At 37.6% G+C, this 24,512-nt stretch overlaps 2 protein-coding genes across 3 annotated transcripts; one reads left to right on the forward strand and one right to left on the reverse strand.

Annotated features, from left to right (window-relative positions):
* Positions 1-110: 110 nt before the first annotated feature.
* Positions 111-12,199, forward strand: LOC107751322 (insulin-like growth factor-binding protein 7). Its single transcript, XM_016566998.1, has 5 exons — positions 111-579; positions 6,539-6,648; positions 8,609-8,716; positions 8,972-9,098; positions 10,778-12,199. The coding sequence occupies exons 1-5, from the start codon at positions 165-167 to the stop codon at positions 10,795-10,797; spliced, it is 780 nt and encodes a 259-aa protein (XP_016422484.1). The 5' UTR covers positions 111-164; the 3' UTR covers positions 10,798-12,199.
* LOC107751318 (DNA-directed RNA polymerase II subunit RPB2) lies at positions 11,351-24,356 on the reverse strand. Of its 2 annotated transcripts, XM_016566993.1 has the most exons (25): positions 24,250-24,356; positions 23,820-23,892; positions 23,520-23,670; positions 23,314-23,426; positions 21,306-21,525; positions 21,006-21,164; positions 20,738-20,902; positions 19,864-20,060; positions 19,168-19,287; positions 18,866-19,052; positions 18,614-18,757; positions 18,393-18,532; positions 17,956-18,067; positions 17,716-17,870; positions 17,440-17,638; positions 16,483-16,651; positions 15,763-15,859; positions 15,562-15,656; positions 15,002-15,252; positions 14,822-14,911; positions 13,990-14,097; positions 13,716-13,829; positions 13,135-13,295; positions 12,840-13,035; positions 11,351-12,572 (listed from the first exon to the last, which is right to left on the reverse strand). In XM_016566993.1, the coding sequence occupies exons 1-25, from the start codon at positions 24,266-24,268 to the stop codon at positions 12,483-12,485; spliced, it is 3,525 nt and encodes a 1,174-aa protein (XP_016422479.1). In that variant the 5' UTR covers positions 24,269-24,356; the 3' UTR covers positions 11,351-12,482. The 2 variants fall into 2 exon arrangements, with proteins under 2 accessions (XP_016422479.1, XP_016422480.1); XM_016566994.1 differs by lacking the exons at positions 20,738-20,902; positions 21,006-21,164; positions 21,306-21,525; ... (2 more) ...; positions 23,820-23,892; positions 24,250-24,356 and adding exons at positions 20,183-20,347; positions 20,468-20,614.
* Positions 24,357-24,512: the final 156 nt, after the last annotated feature.

The raw sequence follows: 24,512 nt of genomic DNA on the forward strand, positions 1-24,512 counted from the left end.
CCATAAATTATGCCAACAAAAACAGAACTATGCCAAAAACGGAGGATGTGTTTACTTGTGCTATTGTATGTTTATAGTCTTGTTGGGCGGGGTCTAGTATCTCCATCCCAAAGCAGAAAGGAGCAGCAGACTCTGAACCAGCCTGAGACCCTTCACACCTCACTATGATCTGCTTTCTGCTATTAACTCTGTTCGCTGTGGTGTCAGCGGACCGGCTGCCCCGCAGCTGCGGCACCTGCGACCCGAGTAAGTGCGCGCCGCTGCCGGCCGAGGGCTGCTCCTCCGGGACTCTGCTGGACGCGTGCGGCTGCTGCGAGCTCTGCGCGTCTGGGGTGGGAGAGCCGTGCGGCGGACGCGGAGCCTCAGCCAAGCGTTGCGCGTCCGGACTCGAGTGCGTCAAGAGCGACAAAAACGAGAAGAGTAAATCAGGGGTCTGCGTGTGCAAGAGCAACTATGTCGTGTGCGGCACTGACGGCGTGAACTATAAAAGCGGCTGTGAGCTGAAAGTAGCAAGTGTGAAGGCAGTGAAGGAGAAAAAACCCGAGATTAAGATTCAGAACAAGGGCAAATGCGCTCAAGGTGAGACGCCTCAACACAGTAAGAACCTCTGTATTTAGCAGTCAACACTTTAATAACTTTCATTAATAAGATATTTAGATTAAATAATGAGGATTAATAGTACATGTAGGCTACAATATGTCATGAACGTTTAATTTATATATTAAACAGAATATTACACACACACATAGGTGTGTGTGTGTGTGTGTGTGTGATATTAATTTCCTCTGAATAAAAGTAGCTAGCATACTAAGGGGCAAATTGTCACAATGGAACCTGTCACTAGGAATTCAATTGTAGGTATTTTGTATTTATATAATGCAATGGAATTCAGACATTTTTGAGTGTGATTTAAGTTTGGGGCCAATGTATTAATATTGTAAATACAATATGTAGCTTCATCTTTGACAAATTAAAAAAAAAAATTTTAGTTCTGTACCTAAAGATCCCCAAACCAGGTGCAAAACATCATGTGCCTGCAGTTTTAATATTTATAATGGCTCACTGTTTGAATTTAGATTGACTGTTTATGTTGCAAGAACATTTCATGTTTTGAAGTAGGCTAGGCTATTCCTAACCACCCGCAGCCATTTAAAGGTCAGTTTTTTTATTTCATCCAATGTAGAATTTCATAAGGATCAGAGTGTATGTGCAAAGAAATTAAATGCTGGCTTATATGCACAGCTGCGTCAACAACTACTTTTCTACTTTCGATTATTTTTTGCTTGTTAATGCCCTACGTCATGCAATCACTTACGTGATTCAGCTGTCATGTGCTTGTGTTTGGGTTTCTTTTCTCCCAGAGCGCTCATATACTGACCCGTCCTGTACTTTGTCCCTGGGACAAATGAATTGTTCACACACAGATACATTGACAGTGTGTCAAGGCAACTACGGAACAGGCCAGAGGCCATTGTTTTCATACAGGGTGGTAACGTTCTGCTATCCCTGAATAGACATATCTGAAATTCCAGCCTCTCGGGTGGATTTTCAATTCTGAAAAGGGAGATCAGGCCTGATCAAATAGCAATGTCTCATTTAGCAAAACACACAGACAGACTGTTGTTTTAAAGCAAAGTCAGACCGCATGAATCAGTGAACCTGTGTATAATTCATTACAACAGCATTTTGGCATGGGATTAAAAGAGCCAGAGGAATCTGTATGCCTCTCCAGAGCTTTCTCTGACCTCTGGCTTCTGCAAAATGACAGAACTCAGCAGGAGTCAGAGTTGAAATACTCCTCAACTACAAGGTATCAGTTCACAGGTTGAAACATATTTTGTTACCTTTACTACCCTTTGTTATCTTTACTAAAGTAACTTCAGTGTATGTGGGCTTCAACAATATAGGGGTGAATTCAGGTAAACTGGAACACTTTTTGTCACTGAGATAGAGAGAAATGTCCCAGTTAACCTGGTGTTGTGTATCATACTTGGAGAATTTGCATTCATATTTTAGTTTTTATGGTATATAAATAAACATGTGATTAGATTTATATTGATTAGTTTTACTTTAATATTTTATCATTTCACTTCTTATGCTAAGAAAATAATAGTCGATTACAATGAGCAATAAGCAACAAGACACACTGCAAAACTATTTCGCGAATAATAATAATCTCTGAGGTCATTTTTTAATACAGTCGATATATGTTACACTAGATAGTGCCAGTTGCGTTCATATAAAAACTTGAGACCGTGAGTCCACAGTGAACAGACATGAAAGTGCCAGTGATCGATACATCGATAAATATTAGGAAATAAATAAAAGCCTCTGAATGCCGCAACTGACGAATCAGACTAGACTATTACAGAGAGAGACTATTTCCTTAAAATCATACATTTGATCTACCATAACATTTCTCATGTCAAACTTGTAAAATGGGAAAATTCAAATTCAGTCATAATTTACTCACCCTCTTATGGAAGTCTTAACAGGCCATGGATTCGGATTATTTTTCTTGTTTTCTCGTGATCTCGACAGCCCTGATAGCATACGTACATCACAGAGACGTCTATTTGATGTCTGCATACATCTTCAAGATGTCTTTTTTAGAGTGTTTGCTCATGTGCAATACGTCAGATGTCAAATAGATGTTTAGAAAATGTCTTTAAGATGTTTATGATTTAGAATGTATGTAAAACAAACTGACATCTTAAAGACATCTGTCAGATGTTTGTACACAGCAGATGCTTTCCAGATGAAGCGATCTTTAACAGATATCTTGCAGACATACATGTGCTATCTCGTTATCACGACTTAATTATCTTGTGATCTTAACATAACAAAAGTTTTCTTGTTATCACGACTTAATTATCTTGTGATCTCAACAGTCTTCTCGTTAGCACGACTTAATTATCTTGTGATCTCAACATAACAAAAGTTGTTTTCTCGTTATCACGACTTAATTATCTTGTGATCTTAACATAACAAAAGTTTTCTTGTTATCACGACTTAATTATCTTGTGATCTCAACAAAGTTTTCTCGTTATCACGACTTAATTATCTTGTGATCTCGACATGACATAAAAGTTGTAATCTCATTATCACGACTTAATTATCTTGTGATCTCGACATAATGAACGTTTTCTCGTTAGCACGACTTAATTATCTTGTGATCTCAACATAACAAAAGTTGTTTTCTCGTTATCAAGACTTAATTATCTTGTGATCTCGATAACAAAAGTTGTTTTCTCATTATCACGACTTAATTATCTTGTGATCTTAACATAACAAAAGTTTTCTTGTTATCACGACTTAATTATCTTGTGATCTCAACAAAGTTTTCTCGTTATCACGACTTAATTATCTTGTGATCTCGACATGACATAAAAGTTGTAATCTCATTATCACGACTTAATTATCTTGTGATCTCGACATAATGAACGTTTTCTCGTTATCACGACTTAATTATCTTGTGATCTCGACATAACAAAAGTTTTCTTGTTATTACGGCTTAATTATCTTGTGATCTTGACATGACAAAAGTTTTCTTGTTATTAGACTTAATTATTTTGTGATCTCGACATAACAAAAGTTTTCTTGTTATTGCGACTTAATTATCTTGTGATCTTGACATGACAAAAGTTGTTTTCTCGTTACCAAGACTTAATTAACTCGTGATCTCAACATAAAACATTTCTCATTAACACGACTCATTTATGTGTGATGTCGACATAGCTCGTTATCACGACTTAATTATCTTGTGATCTCGACATAGTGAAGGTTTTCTGGTTATCACGACTTAATTATCTTGTGATCTCAACATAACAAAAGTTTTCTCATTATCACAACTTAATTATCTTGTGATCGCGACATTAAAATGTTTTTTTAACCCGACTACATATTTTCTTGTGATGTCGACATAGCGAAAGTTTTCTCATTATCACGACTAAATTGTCTCTTAATTATCCCTTTGGACTAAATCGATTTTTGAGTTTAACAACTCGGTTGTAATTGTTGAGTGAATTTGTAATCTAATCCTCAAAGTTTACCATTCAATGCAACTTTGAATATACCACACATGTCGTATGGACTATTTTTAAGGTGCATTTACAATGCTTTTATATCTTTTATATGCTACAGCTCAAAGCAGAGAGGACGCCCGCGTATCAATACAGCTGTGACATCAGTTCCAGCTCATTGTGAGGAATTTGTCAGTGCTATTGAAGAAGCCCTTAAAGACTGTCTAACTAGCAATGTCGAAGAAAGGTGGAAGCATATTCGTGAAGTCATCTACGTGTCCACCATGGACATCTTTGGAAAGGGAAAGAAAGAGCCAAGACTGGTTCCAGGCGGGAATTACTGTTCTCGAGCTGGCTATCAGAGCAAAACGAGCAGTGTTGCTTAACTATAAGAAAGAGGCTTCAGTGAAAGCTCTTACAGCGTTTAGGAAGGCTAGAAATGACACCAAACGGATTGCTCGTAAATGTGCCAATGATTTCTGGCTGAACATCTGCGAGAGCATTCAACTCTCTGCTGACTGTGGCAACATCCGCTCAATGTATGAGGGAATGAAGAAGGCTTTCGGTCCAAGCATCATTAAGGTATCACCCCTAAAGTCCATTTCGGGCGACATCATATTATGGGCAGAGCATTATCGGGATTGCAATAACTATTGGGGGATATCCCTTCTGAGTACTGTTGGGAAGGCCTTTGCCTGGGTAGTTCTCAACAGGTTGCAATCACTTGCAGAACGTGTGTATCCTGAAGCACAGTATGGGTTTTTTGATATGATCTTCTCATTAAGGCAACTGCAGGAGAAGTGTCGTGAGCAGAGGAGACCACTCTACATTGCCTTCATTGATTTGACAAAGGCTTTTGATTCGGTTATCAGGCATGGCCTTTTTGCAGTACTTCAGAGGATTGGGTGCCCACTCAAGCTCCTGAGGATGATTGTATCCTTTCATGAAGAGATGCAGGGCTCATATTCTGACCCCTTCCAAGCTCAAAGTGGGGTCAAACAAGGATGTGTTCTAGCACCAACACTCTTTGGTATTTTCTGCTCTCTGGTGTTATATTGTACCTTCAACCAGTCAGACGAGGGCATATACATTCACACCAGAAGTGATAGTAATCTATTAAACCTCAAGGTACAGAGAGTGCTGATCAGAGAACTGCTCTTTGCAGATGATGCAGTCCTGGTAGCACATGATGAAAAAGAGTTACAAAGTCTGATCAATTGCTTTTCACATGCTAGCAGAGATTTTGGACTGGTTATCAACCCTCTCAAAACCAACATAATGGGACAAGATGTCAGCCGTGCCCCTAGTATTTTTATTTAGGATCATACCATTGAGGTGGTAGAGAATTTTATCTATCTTGGCTCTGCCATCTCCAATAATCTTTCCCTTGACGTTGAGCTGGAAATGCAACAGCAGCAATGACCCACCTGGCAAAGCGGGTCTGGGATAACTCCATGCTGACAATCAACACCAAAATGAAGGTGTATCAAGCCTGCGTACTGAATACGCTGCTTTATAGCAGTGAAGCATGGACTGTATATTCCCACCAAAAACGCAGACTCAATGCCTTCCATCTTCGCAGTCTAAGAAGGATTCTGGGCATTTCCTGGCAGGACCTCATCTCTAATAAAATACCTAGTATGTTTGCCCTGCTCACTCAGAGGCATCTGCGCTTGCTCGGTCATGTCAGCCACATGAATGCTGGCCGAATCCCCAGAGATCTGCTATACGGTGAACTTGCCACTGGCTCCAGGCCGGCAGGAAGGCCTGTACTTCGCTACAAAGGTGTATGCAAACAAGACCTGAAAGCAAGTAACATCAATCCAGACAACCTGGAAAAAGTAGCTGTAGGTTGTAACAGATGGAGGCATGCCATTCAATCAGGCATCGAAGTTAGCGAGAGGAGGAGAGAGCACCAGTGGGAAAAGAAAAGAGAACGGAGATGGCAGAGAGCAGACCGAACATCTACACAGACCGGCATGATCTTCACTTGCAGCAGTTGCAATAAAGCATGCTCATCAAGAATTGGACTGTACAATCACAGCAGGCGCTGTAACTCAGCAAATGTATAGAGGCCCCCATGGTGCAGTTTCCATTGTCTTACGAGATGCAGACGACGACAATATATCTTTTTTGAAGCCAGTCACCATTCACCTTAATTTAATAGAAAACTGCTAAGACATTGAATTAATTAATAATTCATAATTTTATGTGTTTAATAGAAGAAAAAGTCACACGGACCCTCGTGTCATTTTTGGAAATAACCTTTTCAATTTTGAGTGAACTTTTCCTTTATGTGACTACACACTTAACACTAGAAGCAATGAAGCAGCTGTTCTCTGTATTACAATCTGCCCATCAGTGCAGTGTGCAAACTCTGTCCCAGAATTCCTTACTCAACCAGGCACGAGGGAAACCCACATGCTGATAACATCAGCATGGCATGCTTATTATATTATAATATGCAACTAGAATGCATCTTCTAAATCATTTTGTTTCTTTTGTGTCCTGAACAGCACCAATTATTGTAACAGCTCCAGGAGAGGTCTGGAACGTGACTGGCTCACAGGTCTTCCTAAGTTGTGAAGCCACCGGGATACCCACACCTGTGCTCACCTGGAGAAAGGTAAAGAACAGATTTCAGTTACTCTATCGATATTGCTTTTGCAAGTAGTTAACGTTTGAGCTGATACGTTTTTCATGTATCAGATCCTAAAGCACAGACACAAAACCCATATGGAAAAGAGGGAAGGATGTGCTTGTGCGTACAGTACAGCTCCAGCTATGTCAAAGGATGTCCACTGCTATGAATAACAGCACAGAAACAATAGCACCACAAACAAGGACTTTCTAGAACTAAAGGAGATATGCTTTCTCCTTAAAGATAGAATCAAAGAATTCCATGGGACTGGGCACTGCTTTTACTGGCTTTAGAGTAGGTCACTAATATGAAATGCCACAGCGGATGACCAAATAGACAAATGACTAATGGTGATTTCCCATGATAAAAAACAAAACCTCCTTATTAACCGCTCTCAGGAAATCTGAAACCCTGGGAAATATTAGTCTTTAAAACTATGTTTGTGCTCCAACTCATTTTTGTGTCTGTAAATTAGTTTAAGACTTTAAACATGCGGTAATATGGGTTGTATTTTCTTATGCAGTTTCTGCTGATCAGGTTAGTCATGCTTCATAAATGGTGGAAACTAGATTATGTCCTGGATGCAGAATTTCACCCTTGCCTCAGATTGAGGGGCCCTGGGATATTTTTATTACAGCGATGCAGACCCAGAGTCACTCAATAACTACTTAAAACGTCTCTTGAGATCAGAGAAGGAGATTAAAAAGTTTAAGCAATAAAATTAAAGCCTGGAAGACGGGCTTGCGAAAGAGCGAGGGGAGTATTTTGAAAAGTCAGAGAAATTTCCATTTCTTTAACTTAATTTCACCCTTGCGTCAGATTGAGGGGCCCTGGGATATTTTTATTACAGCGATGCAGACCCAGAGTCACTCAATAACTACTTAAAACATCTCTTGAGATCAGAGAAGGAGATTAAAAAGTTTAAGCAATAAAAAACAAAGTCTGGAAGACAGGCTTGAGAAAGAGTGAGGGGAGTATTTTGAAAAGTTAGAGAAATTTGCATAATTTGCATAATCTTTCATTTCTTTTACTTATAAGTTAATACTGCCATTACATTAAATAATAATAACAGCAACAGCGACAACAATGAAAATAAGAACAATTATAAATATAATTAATAAATAAATAATTTATTATAATTGATTCAAATAAAAATGTTTCTCTCAAATTGATACTCAACTCTAGAAAAAAATGCAACACTCACTCTACAAACATAAATTTAACTTTTATTTAAAAACAAAGTTTCTGCCAAATTCAAAGCCTTCATTAAGTGTTTCTCAAATTGATATGCAGATAATATAATATTCAAGGAAAATGTGTATTTGCTTAGAAAAATGCAAAATAGAAGCATTTCCATAGCCTTACTGTAACTTCAGTAATATGCTTATGTTTACCTCACCGTTCACCTCACACTATATGGAAAAATACATAGAAAAACAAAACAGGTACTGGTAACTTTCTGCCAGGACATTTTATGGACAGTTCTTGTAACCCTAAAACACAGAATAAATGCAATGCGTATCAAAAAATCAACATGGAAGATTCCTTCATATTAACCCTGTGTTTACAGACAATTTTTAGCTTAGCATTTAGCATTTCCATAAATGCTCATGAACTCAAAAGACTTCAGATGGCTGTTTATCAAACTACACACAGAAATGCAATACATTATTTATTAGTTTAAGATCTATTTTGTCTGGTTCCACATGTGGTTATAGTTTAGAGAAAAACTCAAAAAATATCTTTGATAATCTGTGCAAATGAAACAGTTCTTTCAGTAGAGTCTGGTGAAACTTAATCATGCACAACCAAAGTCACCACAGAACAAACAAGCTTTAATGTGCTGCAAAATCATGTGCTAGGGATTTATATGTTGAAATTTGTTTTGAATGAACCCATGCAGTGTAAAAGTAAAAGATCTTTATGAGTGTTGTGATTCTCATAGGTATCTAATAGCAAAGAAAAGACTCCTCCACTCCCTGGAGACAAAGACAACCTGGCCGTCCAGACCCGCGGAGGCCCGGAAAAGCATGAGGTTACTGGCTGGGTGCTAGTAAGTGTGTTTTAACTAAATATAAACTCTTTCGATTATGTATCTCTCCGCACATAACTACTACAAGCTTTCTGCTGCAAGTTATGAGTGTTATTTATTGCGCAACAAAACCGTTACAACATTTTTTTTGTTGACAGCGCAGCTCTGAAGGCACTCTAGGCTCATCTCAGGTTACATTAGTTGGAATTCTCTGCACTTATCAAAACATTGAGAACAGATTGAGTGAAAACTAAGGTTGATGGCCATCTGTTGTAGATATCTCCACTTACCAAGGATGAGGACAGCTCCTACGAGTGTCACGCCAGCAACATCCAGGGCGAAGCATCGGCCGTGGGCTCCATTCACGTGGTGGATTCCATCAATGACATTCCTTCCAAGAAGGGTGAGTGAGTGCAGTTGAACGGTGATTGACTGATGTACAATAAATCAGTCCATTTGCACCTACTTCATGCTTCAGGATACATAAAAGACCTGCATTAGTAGTAGAAACTTATGTGTGCATCACATGGCTGTATAGAACGTGTCCCATCATGCCAAGCTGTTTTCTTGGCCACCATCACCTGCCAGTTCCCTGTGAGCAAGAGTTTTGCAGTGACAAGAGTTTCTACTGTTGCATGTTCAGCCCATAAAACAACTTTATGAGGAACATACCCTGGTTTCAGTCCATCAAAATTTTGCTTCTCTAAGGCATGCTCGAAAATTCCAGCTTAGATGAGATTGAATGATTTCTGAAAAAGCTTGCTAGCTAATCGTCATTTACTCACCATCGTGTTGTTCCAAACCCGTATGACTTTCTTTTTTCTGTGTATAGCAGAATGTCCAAGCTGCTGTTTTCCATACATTGGAATCATTCTGTGATGACAGTGCTTCCAAAATTACAAAAAAGCATCAAAAAAGTACCATATGACTGAAGTCATACAATAAGCATGGATTTGATTGCTGCACAAATGTCACATCTGCCTTTTAATCTGAATGGAGAAGCAAGTAACATTTAAAGCTTTAAAGTGTCAAATGATTTAAGTCCAGTGTTACTGTTAACTAAAACTAAAAGGAAATTAAAAATAAATAAAAAATATAATAAAAATACAATTATAATAAATAAAATATATAATATAATAAAAATAAAATATGAGCAAAAATTTGAATGTTTCCTTGGGAACTAACTGAAATAAAACAAGGTGAAGATGTAATAAGATGCAAAAACTAGTACTGAAAAAAGATTTTAAAAATGTCAGTTCTTTTAGGGACAGAAAATGCTAAATAGAAGCAATTTTTAAAAATAAAAAAATGTTTCTTTGGGAACTAACTGAAGTAAAATAAGTTTAAGTAAAGAAATGACAAACTAAAAGAAAAAAGAAAAAGCAAGAAAAAAGAAAATGTCAGTTCTTTAGGAACTGAAAAAGTCTAAACAGAAATATTAAATAATAATAATAAAAATGATAAAAGCACATAAAAATTACTAAACCTAAAATGAAAACTGAAAATATTAAAAAAAAACATAGCTAATTCAAAATATTAATAAATACTATAATATATAAATAATACAAAATTAACACTGTTTAAAGGGCTCGTTTACCCAAAAATAACAATTCTGTCATCATTCACTCAAGACTTAAGTTGTTCCAAACCTGTATCATTCAACAGAAATCTATCTTCCATCAAACAGTTGACGGTAGCCATTGACTTCCATGAAAAAATAAATAAATAAAAATACTATGGAAGTGAATGGCTACCATCAACTGTTTGGTTACCAACATTATTCAAAATATCTTCTTTTGCACTCAACAACTTGAGGGTGAGTAAATGATGACAGAATATTAATTATTGGGTGAACTATCCCTTTAAATCTCCATTTGTTCCTCACATATGATTTGGAATATAGCACACAAGTTATATGAACTACTTTTATGATGATTTTGGAGCAGAATTTTAGTTTTTAGGTGTTATTTATCTAATGCCAAATACCTACCTTTGTTTGGCTGTATAACACAATATTCCTTTTTGTGCAGCAAACTAAAAAAACCTCATCGTCATTGGCGCCTCTTGTCTGTTTGTATGCAGGGAAGGATGCTGCGCTGTAAGAGGACGTGGCCTCTGACTGAGATGTTGAAACACTGCACCTGTGCACTGATGACAAGCATTTAGCACCATCACTGCTCTCTCACACCACCTGAACCACAAACAGCAGCTCGCACATGGGCACTTTATTCTGTAGTTGTTCTATGGAGAAAACTTGCTTTATGTGAAAAAAAATACTTCTTTAATATAGCTTATATCAAAAGACTTCTATATACATACAAGGTGGAGATCAAACATAAATGTTTAAGAATTCAATGAAAACCCCATATTAACAGGGCATGACTCTACATTTTGAGGGGAACCTGTACCCTGTAATTTTATGATTAATGCGCTAAATGTTTCTTTTCCCCTCATTTTTTCCAATTGACGGAAATCCGTCGTAGATTCGCTGCAATTAACGGAAATCCGTAGTAGCGACGGAGAACTTTAATCCCTGTGTTCAGAGACACTCACAAAAATCCAGATATACACTTTACCTCACTCTACAATGTGTCTGCCCACATAACTTCGATACTGTAAAGCGCAAACAGGTATGACCATCAGATTGATTTTTTAAAAGAGATACACGCACTTGTACACAAGAACACAAACATTCAGGCGTGCACACTTCATATTCACACTCACATGCATATGAAGGCACTCAAATATCTCGTCTCCACTTATCATATGCATGTTTCGCTTCACTTTATGTTTTTGATGATACAAATTGTACTCACTTTAGTGATCCCTAAAGGGATTTTTTTAATCCCTTTAGTTGTTTTTTTTCTTTTGGTGGATGTCTATGGTGCTGAAAAACAGATATTTTGAGCGTCAACTATTTGTGCACAATTTGTGTTTTTAGACTTTTATCTGTTCCTCCAAGGTTCAGTCAAAAGAAAAGCTTTAAGACTAAATCTAAATCAGGGTTTCTCAAATGTTTTACTATAATGGGCCAAAAATCATACTTAACTGAGAACCATGGGCTGTAAGTAAATGTTGCATTATATCCAACTAGGTTTTATTAATTTTAAAGAAAAAAATTTTTTTTTTTAAACAAATTTAAATAAAAAGATAAATTACTAATTAAGATATACATCAATGGTATGTTTTTTTATTTTTTACCTATTCGAGAGCAACTTTGGCCTGCAGGCCCTGGTTTGAACATCTCTGAGCTAAATAAAAGAGAATATTGTCATGGGAAAGCCAACAAAAAATAATTTTCTTTTAGTTAATGCCATGACAATTTCGCTAAACAAGTCACAAATACTGTAGTTCAGAGGAGGTTAAGAATTAATACTTTACAGTGGATCCTAAATTACAGTAGAATTAAGTGTTGTCCTATAAAAGTCTGAGCATCTAATGCATCTGTTTATATGTTTTGATATTTGTATAACACTAATGAATAAAGATGTACTTGAAGAGGCATACAGTGTGTTGTCTGTGCGGAAAAACTAAGCAATCATGTCCTCATGATCACAACCTTTTTTTTATTTTTTTTTTATAAAAAGCTTTATTTTATTCTAAGTTGAACAGCCAAAACATCTGTTTCAGAACAATAACATGATAAACAACAACAACAAAAAATGTAGAAGTTCACAAGCCCAGCAGTTACCACAGGAAGTGCTGTTGGGATCCATTCAAAATAATTTTCCCTATGATTTTTTCCATTATTCTGTATATCCCGTTTTCCGTCATTCATCCGTTTTGTTTAGCTGGTCATCATCCGTGGGGCAATGCTCATAGACATCAGCTCCTGGAATAACAGCTTACAGGCGTACGGCATCCTCACCAGAGAGATCTGAAAGAGCAAAGCAGAGGATGGAAAGAGTCACGAAAGAGCCTGTGTTAACATCTTAAATAATCCAAAACAAGTTCTATAATGTGCTCCGGTAATAGCTAATTGCTTGCTCCTTGTGGGAACTGAACCAACAACCATCCTGTATAGCATCCATGCACTGGATGAATTGATCATAATAAGATCAATAGCATACAGCGTGAAGTTTCATCTCATGCTGACTTTAATGACCACCTGACCCAGTCAGACAGGATATCAGTGCTTGCTCACCTGTGTCTTGTTGCGGCAGCCCCTGCACTCATAAGTGTGCGTGCGGGTGTTTGCTATGGCCATGAGGCCGCATAGATTGCAGACGTGGACCTGGTATGGGTCAGAGGCCTCGAAAAGTCTCTCTTTTAGGAACTGAGCGGCACCGTGAGCGATCTGACAGTCACGTTCCATCTCTCCAAAACGCAGCCCACCATCACTGAAGAAAAAAAAAGAAAAAAAAAACAGTAATAAGATCTGATAGGTGATGTTATATATTATGCATGGAAAAATTGCAAGTGTAATTGTGAAGTCTCACCGTGATCTACCCTCCATGGGCTGTCTGTTGAGGATCTGGACCGGACCACGGGCTCTGGAGTGGATCTTATCATCCACCATGTGCTTCAGACGCTGGTAGTATGTGGGTCCGATGAAGATCTGAGAGGTGAGCTTGCGGCCGGTGAAGCCATTATACAGAACCTGCAAAAAACACTATCATTAGAAACATGTTTCAACATATTTAATGCATTCTTAAAGGGACGGTCCACTCAAAAATTTAAATGGTTATTTACTCATCCTCACGGCGTTCCAAACCTGTATGACCTTCTTCTGCGGAACACAAAAGAAAATATTTTGAAGATTTTTGATAACCAAACTGTTTCAGCTCCCATTGACATCCACTGAATTTTTGTCCAACAGAAGTCAATGGGAACCAAAGCTGTTTGGTTATCAACATTCTTCAAAATATCTTCTTTTATGTTCCTCAGAAGAAAGAAACTAATAGGTAATAGGTAAACTAATTTGGAACAACTTCAGGATGCATAAATTAGAACAATTTTCATTTTTGGGTGGACTATCCCTTTAATAGTGCTGCCACACTGGCAGGTAGAAGCTCTTCACCTCATTGCCTCTCAGATGGTAACCGTATTCTGACAGCAGGTTGGAGACCTTTTGTACATTCACAGCATCGTTGAATGGCGTGGCATCACCGATCTCCCCTTTGTTAGCAGACACCTGAACGGAAGTACCAAACATGTCAACATGACTTAGCCGGAGAATCTTTGTGTGCACGTGTGCAAACACATCTTCCCAGAATAAACATCTGTCGCTAATGTAGACAACGAGTTGAAAGACAAGCCCGATATGCAGGATTAGGAGAAGAGAACCAAAGTACCTTCCCCTGCAGGCACTCGATCAAATGGCCGACTGTCATTCTGGAGGGGATGGCGTGAGGGTTGATGATGATATCTGGAGTGATTCCTTCACATGTGAACGGCATGTCCTAATGAGAGAAATTCGCAGCGCAGGTCAGACGTGCACCTCAGCTGCATTTGGGTTTTCGAGTGACTGTTTACAAGGCCTTCAGCTGTGAGTCTCTCTGCTATCAGGAACTGTTTAAGAGCCACATCCTGTGAACAGACCTTCAACTACAGGCTAGTCTAAACAAAGCTGGCATACACATTTAGTCACACTGACATTAAAAATTAGCACTACAACATTACATCCTGCATTATACACTTCCGTTCAGAAGTTCAGTAAAGGTTTTTTTTTTTTCTGTTAAAATAATACTTCTATTCAACAAAGATGCATTACATTGATTAAAAGGTGACAGTTTATTTAAAAATAAATGCTGTTCTTTTGAACTTTATTCATCAAAGAAGCCTGCAACAAAAATCTTGGTTTTCACAAAAATATTAATTAGCACAACTGTTTTCAACGCTGATAAGAAATGTTTTTTTAAGCAGCAAATCAGCATATTAGAATGATTTCTGAAGGATCATGTGACACTGATGAAAATTCAGCTTTGTAATCACAGAAATTATTTACAAAAATTATTTACAAAAACAGAAAACAGCTATTTTAAACTGTAATATATTATTTCACAATCCTGTTTTAACAATTTTTTCCCCAAATAAATGCAGCCTTGGTGAGCATAAGAGACTTCTTTCAAAAACATAAAATAATCGTATCGGCCTTTAAACTTCTCTATGATAGTGCACACTTACCTCTTGTCTGTACTGGATACCGCAGGTACCCTTCTGACCGTGACGACTGGCAAACTTGTCTCCAATTTGTGGTATACGAACTGAACGGACCTGCACAAAGTTTGTAAAATGCAAAATTTACATTTATGCATTTGGCACAAACAGTGTTTAAAGAACGGCAAAATAAATCTCAATGCACACCCTAATTTTGCAGAACTTGTAGCCCTCTTGGTTTAGCGTGACCATGACTTGGTCAACAATTCCGGTTTCGCTGGTGCGCAGGAATGTGCTGCAGTCTCTCTTAGTGTAGCGACGGTTGGTGCTTTCCAGTTCATCGTCATTCTCTGGAAGCGTTACGGTTTTGCCAATGATAACATCCTCGCCAGACACACGTACACCAGGAGCAATCAAACCATCATCATCCAACTTGTCATAGATCGCATGTCGCATACCTTTAGAGAAAAAGAAACAGAAATGATAATGCACCTTATGCAGAATTCCTCACCATGTTCTAGCTAAACGTGATGTGATAAAACATCAAGCAATGCACCCCATCTCAGGGTTTATCTTAAGGTTTACAGCGAATGTCAACAAGAATATTCAAACTAAAAACTCACTGGTCCACATATGTAGACAAATATTTAACAAATATTTTCTGACTTGATTTTTTTGCTTCATGCAGTAGTCAGAACAGAATAATTATATGATGCTGCTTGAGGCTAGTTGGGATGAAAAGAAGAGTAAAAACACTAGAATTGCACCTTGACAGGTCTCTCGGGTGGGTTTCTCAAAGATCTCTTCCTGGTCAAAGCCTTTCTTGGATTCCTGTTCCTTGTATGAGCGGTAGAACACAGACCTGAGATGACACACATTTTAATCAAAACAGGAACTTTGTGAAAAAGGAGAATTTTAAGTAATGTTTCACATTACAATTTCACCAGCTAAAACCTAGAATCCAATACCTGAAAAATCCACGATCCACAGCCGAACGGTTCATGATGACAGAATCTTCCTGGTTGTATCCAGTATATGATGCAATAGCCACAATGGAATTGATACCTTTTAAGAAAAATATATTAAGGTTTTTTTTTTTTTCGAATTACGAATTTTTCTCATTTCGTTTTGAATTATGTCTGAATCATTTACACACTACTGTTAAAAAGTTTGAGTTTGGTGAGATTTTTTTTATGCACCCAAGGCTGTATTTATTTGATCAAAAATACAATAAACAGTAGTATTATGAAATGTTACAATTTAAAATAAGTGTTTTCAATTTTATTACATTTTAAAGCAATTTATGGTAGAATGGCAAAACTGAATTTTCAGCAGCCATTACTCTTCAGTGTCACATGAACCTTCATAAATCATTTTAATATGATGTAATGCTCAAGAAACATTTCTTATTATCATCAGTGTTGAAAACAGTTGTGCTTAACATTGTGGAAACTGACACTTTTTCAGGATTCTTTGATGAACAGAACAGCATTTATTTTGAAATATATTTTGCAAAATTATAAATGTCTTTACTGCCACTATTGATCAATTTAATGAATCCTTGCTGAATTAAAGTATTAATTTCTTAAAAAAAAAAAAAAAGAAAAAAAATCTCACTGAGCCCAAACCTTTGAACGGCAGAGTAGAAACAGTTGCAGTACTACTGTTCAACGTAAGATATAAATTACCTGCTGGCAGCTCTCTAAAGCGCAGGTACTCCATGGAACGAGTTGTGACTAGGGGTTTCTGGGGGTAGTAGAGCACATGTGCCAGGGTATCCATACGCACATGGAAGTTGGTGATGTAAACTCCCATGGCTTGTTTACCCATAGCAGACTGGTACGTGTTTCTGGGAGACTGTAGACAGGAGAGTGTATCATTTAGATGCTATATTATGCAAGTTCTTCAGCTACAAATGGTTATACTAGAGAATATTCAAATTAGATATCATATTTGGGTTTGCAGATGTTAAAATCCTCTAAAATGTTAAAGGGGTCATGAAATTATGAATCAAAAATCCCTTGATCTTTTGCATCGCCTTCCTTCTGATCCTAACATTAGGAAAGAGTGGATGAACTTTATTTTCCAGATTGCATCAGTTCACTTAATTTCACCGCGGATTCATTTACAAACAAAGCACAATTCGACGCAGGATTTTCAGAAAGATTGAAACTAAAAGACGATGCTGTGCGACTATATTGGATCAGACAGTAATGTCGCTCCACACAAGTGTGAGTAACTGTTTTTATTACGTGGTCACTATTGCTTTGTCTGTTATTACAGATCGTTGATATGTACAGAGTATTTATGCGTTTTTAACTAATATCACAGCAGCGTCCGTCTAGAAGGACGTAGGGTGTCAAACATACACAACTGTTAGCCAATCATACCAGTGGGCATTTACTTCCTTGAGTCTACAATCCGCCACGCCTATTCAAACAGAGCGTTCAGATGAGGGGGGTCAAAACAGGACAGAAAATAGCCTATTACTTCTAAATTTGGATGTTTTTTGATGTAAAAATCTTAATAACATTATATGTGGAGCTTAGAAAACAGTACAAAAAAAAAAAAAGGCCAGTTCATGACCCCTTCAATAAATCCACAATATCATACAGGTTTCATAGAGGTAATATGTGGGGCGGTACCTGGTTGTGATCAGGGAAGGGAATAATAGATGCACAGACACCCAAAATCATGGACGGGTGAATCTCACAATGTGTATAGGTGGAGCAATAAGCCACGCCCTTCTCCTGAAGGTCATCAGGGGTCATGGCCAACATCACAGTCTCCTCCTCTAGTGTGTCAATATATTCAACCACACCACTGGCTACCAGGTCCTGCCAACTACACAAGAGACAGATACTCTATTATTGAGGAACAGTCGGATTCTGAAACCAGTTATTCTTCACAAATGTATGTACCTGTAGTTGTTGTACTCTCTCTCTTTGAGCTGGTCAATATGTCGTCTCTTCAGAAGAAGTTTCTGTTTTTCTACAATAAGCAGTGGACGGCAGATCCTGCCAGCATCTGTGTAGATCCTGATCTCCCTCTCACGAATATCTCTGATCATTGACACCTGGACCACGATGAAAACAAGATCAGTTAGGTGCTGTACACTGAATAAAACGTTAAACTGGAGTGGTGCTCAAGTGTTGTCACACCTCAGACACGATGATGTCCATCTGTCTCCTCAGTTTCCGCAGTGTGTTCATCAGCTGCTCGGGATCTTTATGAATACCCACCCAGCAACCATTCACAAAAATCTTAGTTGCACTGAAGGAAGAAACAATTATATTGTATGATTCAGTAAAAATTCAATAAAATTATTGACTATGAATTTATAAACAAAGAAAGCCAATTAACTCTTTCCCCGCCAGCATTTTTGAAAAAAGTTGCCAGCCACTGCCAGCGATTTTGATGATTTTCACAAAAATTTGATGGCCTCCAGAATATTTTGCTGTATGAATATTTGAATATGCAATACACCAACCAAAAGATCAGAGCCTCTACTTTTAAACAAAAAAATTTTTATTCAGTTTTATTCTAGCTTAAAGCATTCTTTTTTTTATCAACACTTGAATATAGGTATGACACTCACTCTGCAATGGCAGCGGGTGAGATTTCCTCCAGGTTCTCCATGCTCCACTCTTCCAAGAACTCCAGGATGGGGGACGGCTGAGATCCCACAGAAATATAGGCCATGAGCGCTAGATTCTTCACCAAACCTACAGCATGGCCCTGCAACAAAATAATTTCCCTCCATTGAAAACTTGGGTTGGGGTTGAAGGTCACATGCATACTAGTTTTAAAGTGTACTACCTCTGGGGTCTCAGCAGGGCACACCATACCCCACAATGTGTTATGAAGCTGCCTGGGTTTGGCCAGCTTGCCATCTCGTCCTATAGGCGAGTTTACACGGCGCAGGTGGGAAAGAGTGGAAGCGAAGGTCAACCTGTTCAACACCTTTGTATATAAAAAGGCAATGAAGATACGTGAGTGAACAGTTAGCAAAAATGGTAGAGCAATGGAAGAAACGTTTGTAAACAGAAAAGAAAGCATATTTGAGCTCACCTGAGATACTCCAGCTCTGGCCTGATGGGCTTTCTTCACATCCCCCCAGTTACCCGTGGCCAGAGAGTACTTAAGTCCATCAGAAATGATGCGAGTCTTAATGGCCAGCTCGAGATTAAAGTCCTTCCCCCGGTCAATAAACTTCTGTGCATAAATTCTGATCTCCTTTAGTAGGTTCTTGAACATTCTGGGAAAAACAGATAAACAAAGATTTCAACTCTGGAGGTAATTTTCATCTGGAAACTTCCACAAGCATTATTTAATGTATATTAAATGTTTAGTGAAACGTTTTTTTTATTTACCCTCTGAAAAGGAAAGCAAGCAGGGGTCCAGCGAGATCAAGTCTCTTGTTGCCATAGTGATCTCTGTCATCCAGCTCTCGTCTACCCAGAGCGGCCAACAGCAGTCTGTGAACCATATAACTAAAAAGAGAAAGCAATCAGATTTTATTTATATTACACAAATATAAAAATCTTTAAGTAATTTTTTATTTATTTATAATAAACAAATGTGTTTATATATACACACTACTGTTCAAAGGTATGAGGTCAATAATTTTTTTTTAAATAAATGTATACTTCTATTTAGCAAGACAGACTAAACTGAACAAAAGTGACAGTTAAGACTTTTACATGATCTGAAAAATATTCTATATTATATTTAAAATAATTCTGTTCTTTTAAACTTCAATTCAAAGAATCCTGAAAAAATGTATCATTGCTTCCACAAAAATTATATTAGATATGATATTAGAATGAACATGCAGGATCATGTGACAAAGACTAGAGTAATGCCTGCTGAAAATAAAGCTTTACCATCACAGGAATAAATTACTTTTTAAAATATTAAAACGGTTACATTTGTTATAAAAACAATTTGTAATAATATTTCAAAATATTAATTTTTAGTGTATTTTTGATCCAAATCGTACAGACCACAAACTTTTGTATGGTAGTGTAAGCTACAGCCAACGCGATAAAATCATAATGCTATTTTACCCTAGAAAATATGCTTTCTTGGTTTCGCAGAAATCTGATACACCAACATGTGGCAGCACCTCCTTCTGCAAAACCTCTTTAGCATATTTGATTCTTCTTTCTTTGGTGACACCAGGTTTGGCCCCTCTGGAGCCAATGAAGTTCAAAGCCACATTCTGTTCCTGAATCACAAAGGCCTCATCCAAAGATGGCTTCACCTGTGGGAAAAAGCAGAGAAAGCTGTTATAAGTCTGGACCTGAATCACAAATGAAATGGTGCTTATAAAATAAACCTCTACTAAACAAAAGATTGCTTAAGTTTTCACAAAATTGGACAGACCATTTCCATCATCTCAGGATCATCAAAGTCATAGATGATGTGTTCCAAGATGTCTCTATCAGACACAAATCCCAAAGCACGGAATACTATGATGATTGGTACTTCCTGCCGGATATACGGCAAAGTGGAAACAATCCTCTGGCCGATGGCACTTTTCTTTACTCCCTGGATGCAGAAGAAATATTTGCATAGGATTCTGTGCACTAAGAGTTAAAGAAACCAAAAACCATTCGACTTGGCTCAATCTGCAAGCAGAATACTTGCTTACAGTCTACAGATACTGACCTGTCCTCCACGGGCCATCATGCTGACCCAGATGGTGCTAGTGGGTCTGGAGGAGTTCTCCAGACATGACCTGCACTCTCCTGTGTAAGCATACTTGGAGTCTTTCTTGGCAAACACATACACTGTGTTAGTGGCCATCTTCTCTTGAGCAATCAGGAGGTACGAATATGGCGTTATTAGTCTTGAGCTGAATCACTAATTTATTGGTACTTCTGAAATAAAACTCTACTAATCAAAGGATTGCTTAATTTTTCACAAAAGGGGACATACCATTTCCATCATCTCAGGATCGTCAAAGTCATAGATGATGTGTTCCAGGATGTCTCTATCTGACACAAATCCCAAAGCACGGAATACAATGATGATGGGTACTTCCTGCCGGATATACGGCAGAGTGGAAACAATCCTCTGGCCGATGGCACTTTTCTTTACTCCCTGGACACAGAAGAAATATTTGCGTAGGAAGTGCACAAAGGGTTAATGAATCCAAAAACCATACAACTTTGCTCAATCTGCAAGCAGAATACTTGATACTGACCTGCCCTCCACGGGCCATCATGCTGACCCAGATGGTACTGGTGGGTCTGGAGGAGTTCTCCAGACATGACCTGCACTCTCCTGTGTAAGCATACTTGGAGTCTTTCTTGGCAAACACATATACTGTGTTAGTGGCCATCTTCTCTTGAGCAATCAGGACCTGGAGAAATGACAGAACACATTTACCCTAAATCAGACTTTTGAAACAAATGATGCAAAAACGACAACAAATGATATGATTTCACTAACAAAATAATTCTATGATTATGTCTGTAATTCTGTGTTTTGAATCAAAACGGACCTTCTCTGAACCATTGATGATGAAGTAGCCTCCAGGGTCCAGTGGGCACTCGTTCAACTCACAAAGATCACGATCTGTCAGGCCACTCAGGAGACAGTACGTGGAACGGAGCATGATGGGAATTTTGCCGATGAACGTTTTCTGATGCTGTGTCTGCTGTTGCTCTTCCCCATCCTTTATGATGGTCTTTGTGATGTCCACATACAGAGGGGCAGAATACCTGCAAGTCACAACGTGCATTCAGATACAACATGTAATAAAAGCTCTGCCTGCCTCTGTCAAATTTGTGGGACTTTTAAAGTTCACACAACACCATGTAACTTCAGTATGCTTTAATACCTCTTTAACCTTTGAAAGACAAATTTCTAACATCTCTAAATTATCAACATGATCAAAACTTTGCTCTATAGTCTGTCGTCTGTTTGACAGTGTATACTTTTTTAGCAAGTAAAAGGCCTTTTAGTATAATTCCAAAAACTGTGAAATCTACTGCTGAATACTGATTTTAATAATAAACGTAAGAATAATTTTTATTAGTAATATTTTACGATGAATACATTCTAGACTAAATTAATTTAGGATTACTTTATTATACATACATGCATCCTTTTTTAGAAAAATTATGTTAAAATGGGATTATCAAAAATCAAACAAGACACATCAGGCTTTTAAGTAATGTTTATTTGTACATCTTTACATTATATGTTTTATCCCCCATAATAAAAACCACAGAGCTTTGATCATAAAACTAAGCACTTAAATGAGTGCTGTCAAAATTTACACATTTTGTGATTAATGCATGTGATTATTTTTTTCAGTTTGACGCGTTAAAATACATAATGCAATTAACGCAGGAGCGGAGCTAGGGTTGGCCACCCCACTCACAATTGCTGCTTCTGCCTCTTTTTTCTTGACAAGAATTGCGTTTATTTAGACGCAGAAATTTTTAGACGCGCACTCCAACTTCACCTCAGCACCAGGTGCTAGTCAAACAAGCACAGAAAATGTACAGGTGACGAGGGAGCTTCAGTAGAACAGTGAACTTCAGTCAGATGAGATGTTGTCAGGCCATATGTCAGTAAAAATGAATTTTCCTGTCAGCCGTTTTACTGTGCTTGTAGCACATGCAAATGTGGCGATGTGCACTGTAGCCTATATCATTTCATATTAAAGCAGAAAAAGTAATGTCTTCAGTTAAGTCATTAAGTTAACAAAAAGGTGATTAAAGCTCCCTTAAAACTGTGCATGCATGTAAGTATTTGTTATATACGAGTCAGATTTAAGAACATGTCTCTGAAATGCAGTGGTTTTCAAAACTGTCCTGGAGCAGCCCAGCACTGTCTCTCATCTAACACACCCGATTCAACTCTTCAGCTCATTAGTAGAGACTTTAAGACCTGAAGTGTATTCAGAAAAGGTAGAGTTGTGAGAAAATATGATGTGTATCAGATCCGCGTCATGTTCAGCAGTGGCAGCTCTTAAAGCAGCCAAAATAACCTAATAACCCAGCTGCTGTGATGGCTGTTAATCAAAGAAAAAAAAAAGAGGAAATCAATAACTTTTGTAGCTTTAAGGATTCATCTATATTTAATTTAGAATTTAGTGATAACTAACTAATAACTAACTGATAACTAAATAACTACTTGCTGAAGGGCACAGGTAGCTAAATATGACATTATAATGGGTTTATGTGAAGATTGTTTAAAGTTCACTTAAATTAGAAGTTGTTATTTTTTAAAGGCTAATAAATGTTAAAATTGATAGCTCTCAATTATACTGTAATGTTGAATGGCTAATCAATGGTTAAATATTAGGGGGGGAAAAAACTATTTCTCCTATATAATACTCTATGAGCCATAAATATGATGGCCTGAAATATGATACTAAAAAAACCTTTTTTTTTTGTCTAAAGGTTCAATAAACTGCTCCATTTTTAAAAATTCATATTTTTTTATTATTTCACATGAAGGGGTTAAACTCCCCTCGAACACTGAAGGGCATTACTCACGTGAGATTTCGGAGTCTGGCTTCGTTTGGCATCATAGGCGAGGGAGCGCCATCTCTTTCCCAGTGAGTAGGTTTGGACAGGTAGATTTGCTCAAACTTCAGAAGGTACCGAGGCTGCAGAAAAAAAAAATTAAATGAGAAAGTCAATTTATTTTTGAAAGGACCATAACCACATATGATAGAAGGGCACTGAATCCAGCCACTCACCGGTTCCTCCACCTCTCCAGATGTGTGCTGGGCCTCAGCCTGCAGGTCAATGGGTGGAGCATCCTCCACAATCCTTTGCACAGACATCTGGATGAACTCATCGAATGAGTCCAGCTGCTGTCGCACCAAACCCTTTTCATCAAAGTATGAGCTGGAAAGAGAAGTATGACAAGAAACAAGCAAAGCAGTGTCAAAAAAGTTTAAGATTCCTCTTAAAGATTATATATATAATTAACAACTGTAATTAAAGTTACACAAATACCTGCACAAACGCAATGACGATTTTTTTTACACAATTACCTGATAACAATCCAACAGGCCTCCTGCCACAAATCAGGGGTGATTTCATCATCATCTTCATCATACTGGATATCTACAATAATTACAGTACTTAAAGTCATTTAATTACACAAAGAGTTGATCTAATGCAAAGAGTGTAACACAGTAGCTGACAAATCATGCTTACAAATTCATTGCCTCATTCTTTCTCTCTATCAGTCTAAAATGGAAACCACACATTAAATGCTTGTACTAGATATAAAACCTAGACTTGTAATATTAGAAGTTAGTTAGTTTTGCTTAACTTGTCCATTTTACGACAAAGCTAGCTTTAACCAGTTAACGTTAGCCCGTTACGTTGTGTTAACGCTTGAAACTAAATCAACTACACATTTCACTATAATAAAACAATAAAGAAACACAAATTAAGCTTATATTTCCCCACACATACCTTCGTCTTGATCATACATGATATTTGCTGGTGAATAACTTTTTTTCTGATTAAATTAAAAAGAGGTTATCTGCGCACACCACTCTTCGGCGCTTTATGTCTGAGCGGCTCAGATGAACAACACAAACGGCTACGGAATTATACGTCACTTCCGACGCAAATTATATGATTATATTTATGCACATGTATTTGCGCATTTATGATTTAGTAAATCATAGTTTAGATGTTAAATAACATGTGTTAATTAAAAACTGAAATGTTTT

Source organism: Sinocyclocheilus rhinocerous, unplaced genomic scaffold, assembly GCF_001515625.1.
Source record: "Sinocyclocheilus rhinocerous isolate Xijiao unplaced genomic scaffold, SAMN03320098_v1.1 scaffold1233, whole genome shotgun sequence".
Classification (NCBI taxonomy): Eukaryota; Metazoa; Chordata; class Actinopteri; order Cypriniformes; family Cyprinidae; genus Sinocyclocheilus; species Sinocyclocheilus rhinocerous.

Excerpts from the sequence above, each read along its gene's own strand:
- LOC107751322 (XM_016566998.1), top strand. The coding sequence starts at position 165 with ATGATCTGCTTTCTGCTATTAACTCTGTTCGCTGTGGTGTCAGCGGAC. Across the intron at positions 580-6,538 it reads CAAGGGCAAATGCGCTCAAG|CACCAATTATTGTAACAGCT; the intron begins GTGAGACGCCTC and ends TGTCCTGAACAG. Across the intron at positions 9,099-10,777 it reads TGACATTCCTTCCAAGAAGG|GGAAGGATGCTGCGCTGTAA; the intron begins GTGAGTGAGTGC and ends GTTTGTATGCAG.
- LOC107751318 (XM_016566993.1), bottom strand. Across the intron at positions 19,288-19,863 it reads AAGAAAGCATATTTTCTAGG|TTATATGGTTCACAGACTGC; the intron begins GTAAAATAGCAT and ends TTCTCTTTTTAG. Across the intron at positions 18,533-18,613 it reads GCCCTGCTGAGACCCCAGAG|GGCCATGCTGTAGGTTTGGT; the intron begins GTAGTACACTTT and ends ATTTTGTTGCAG.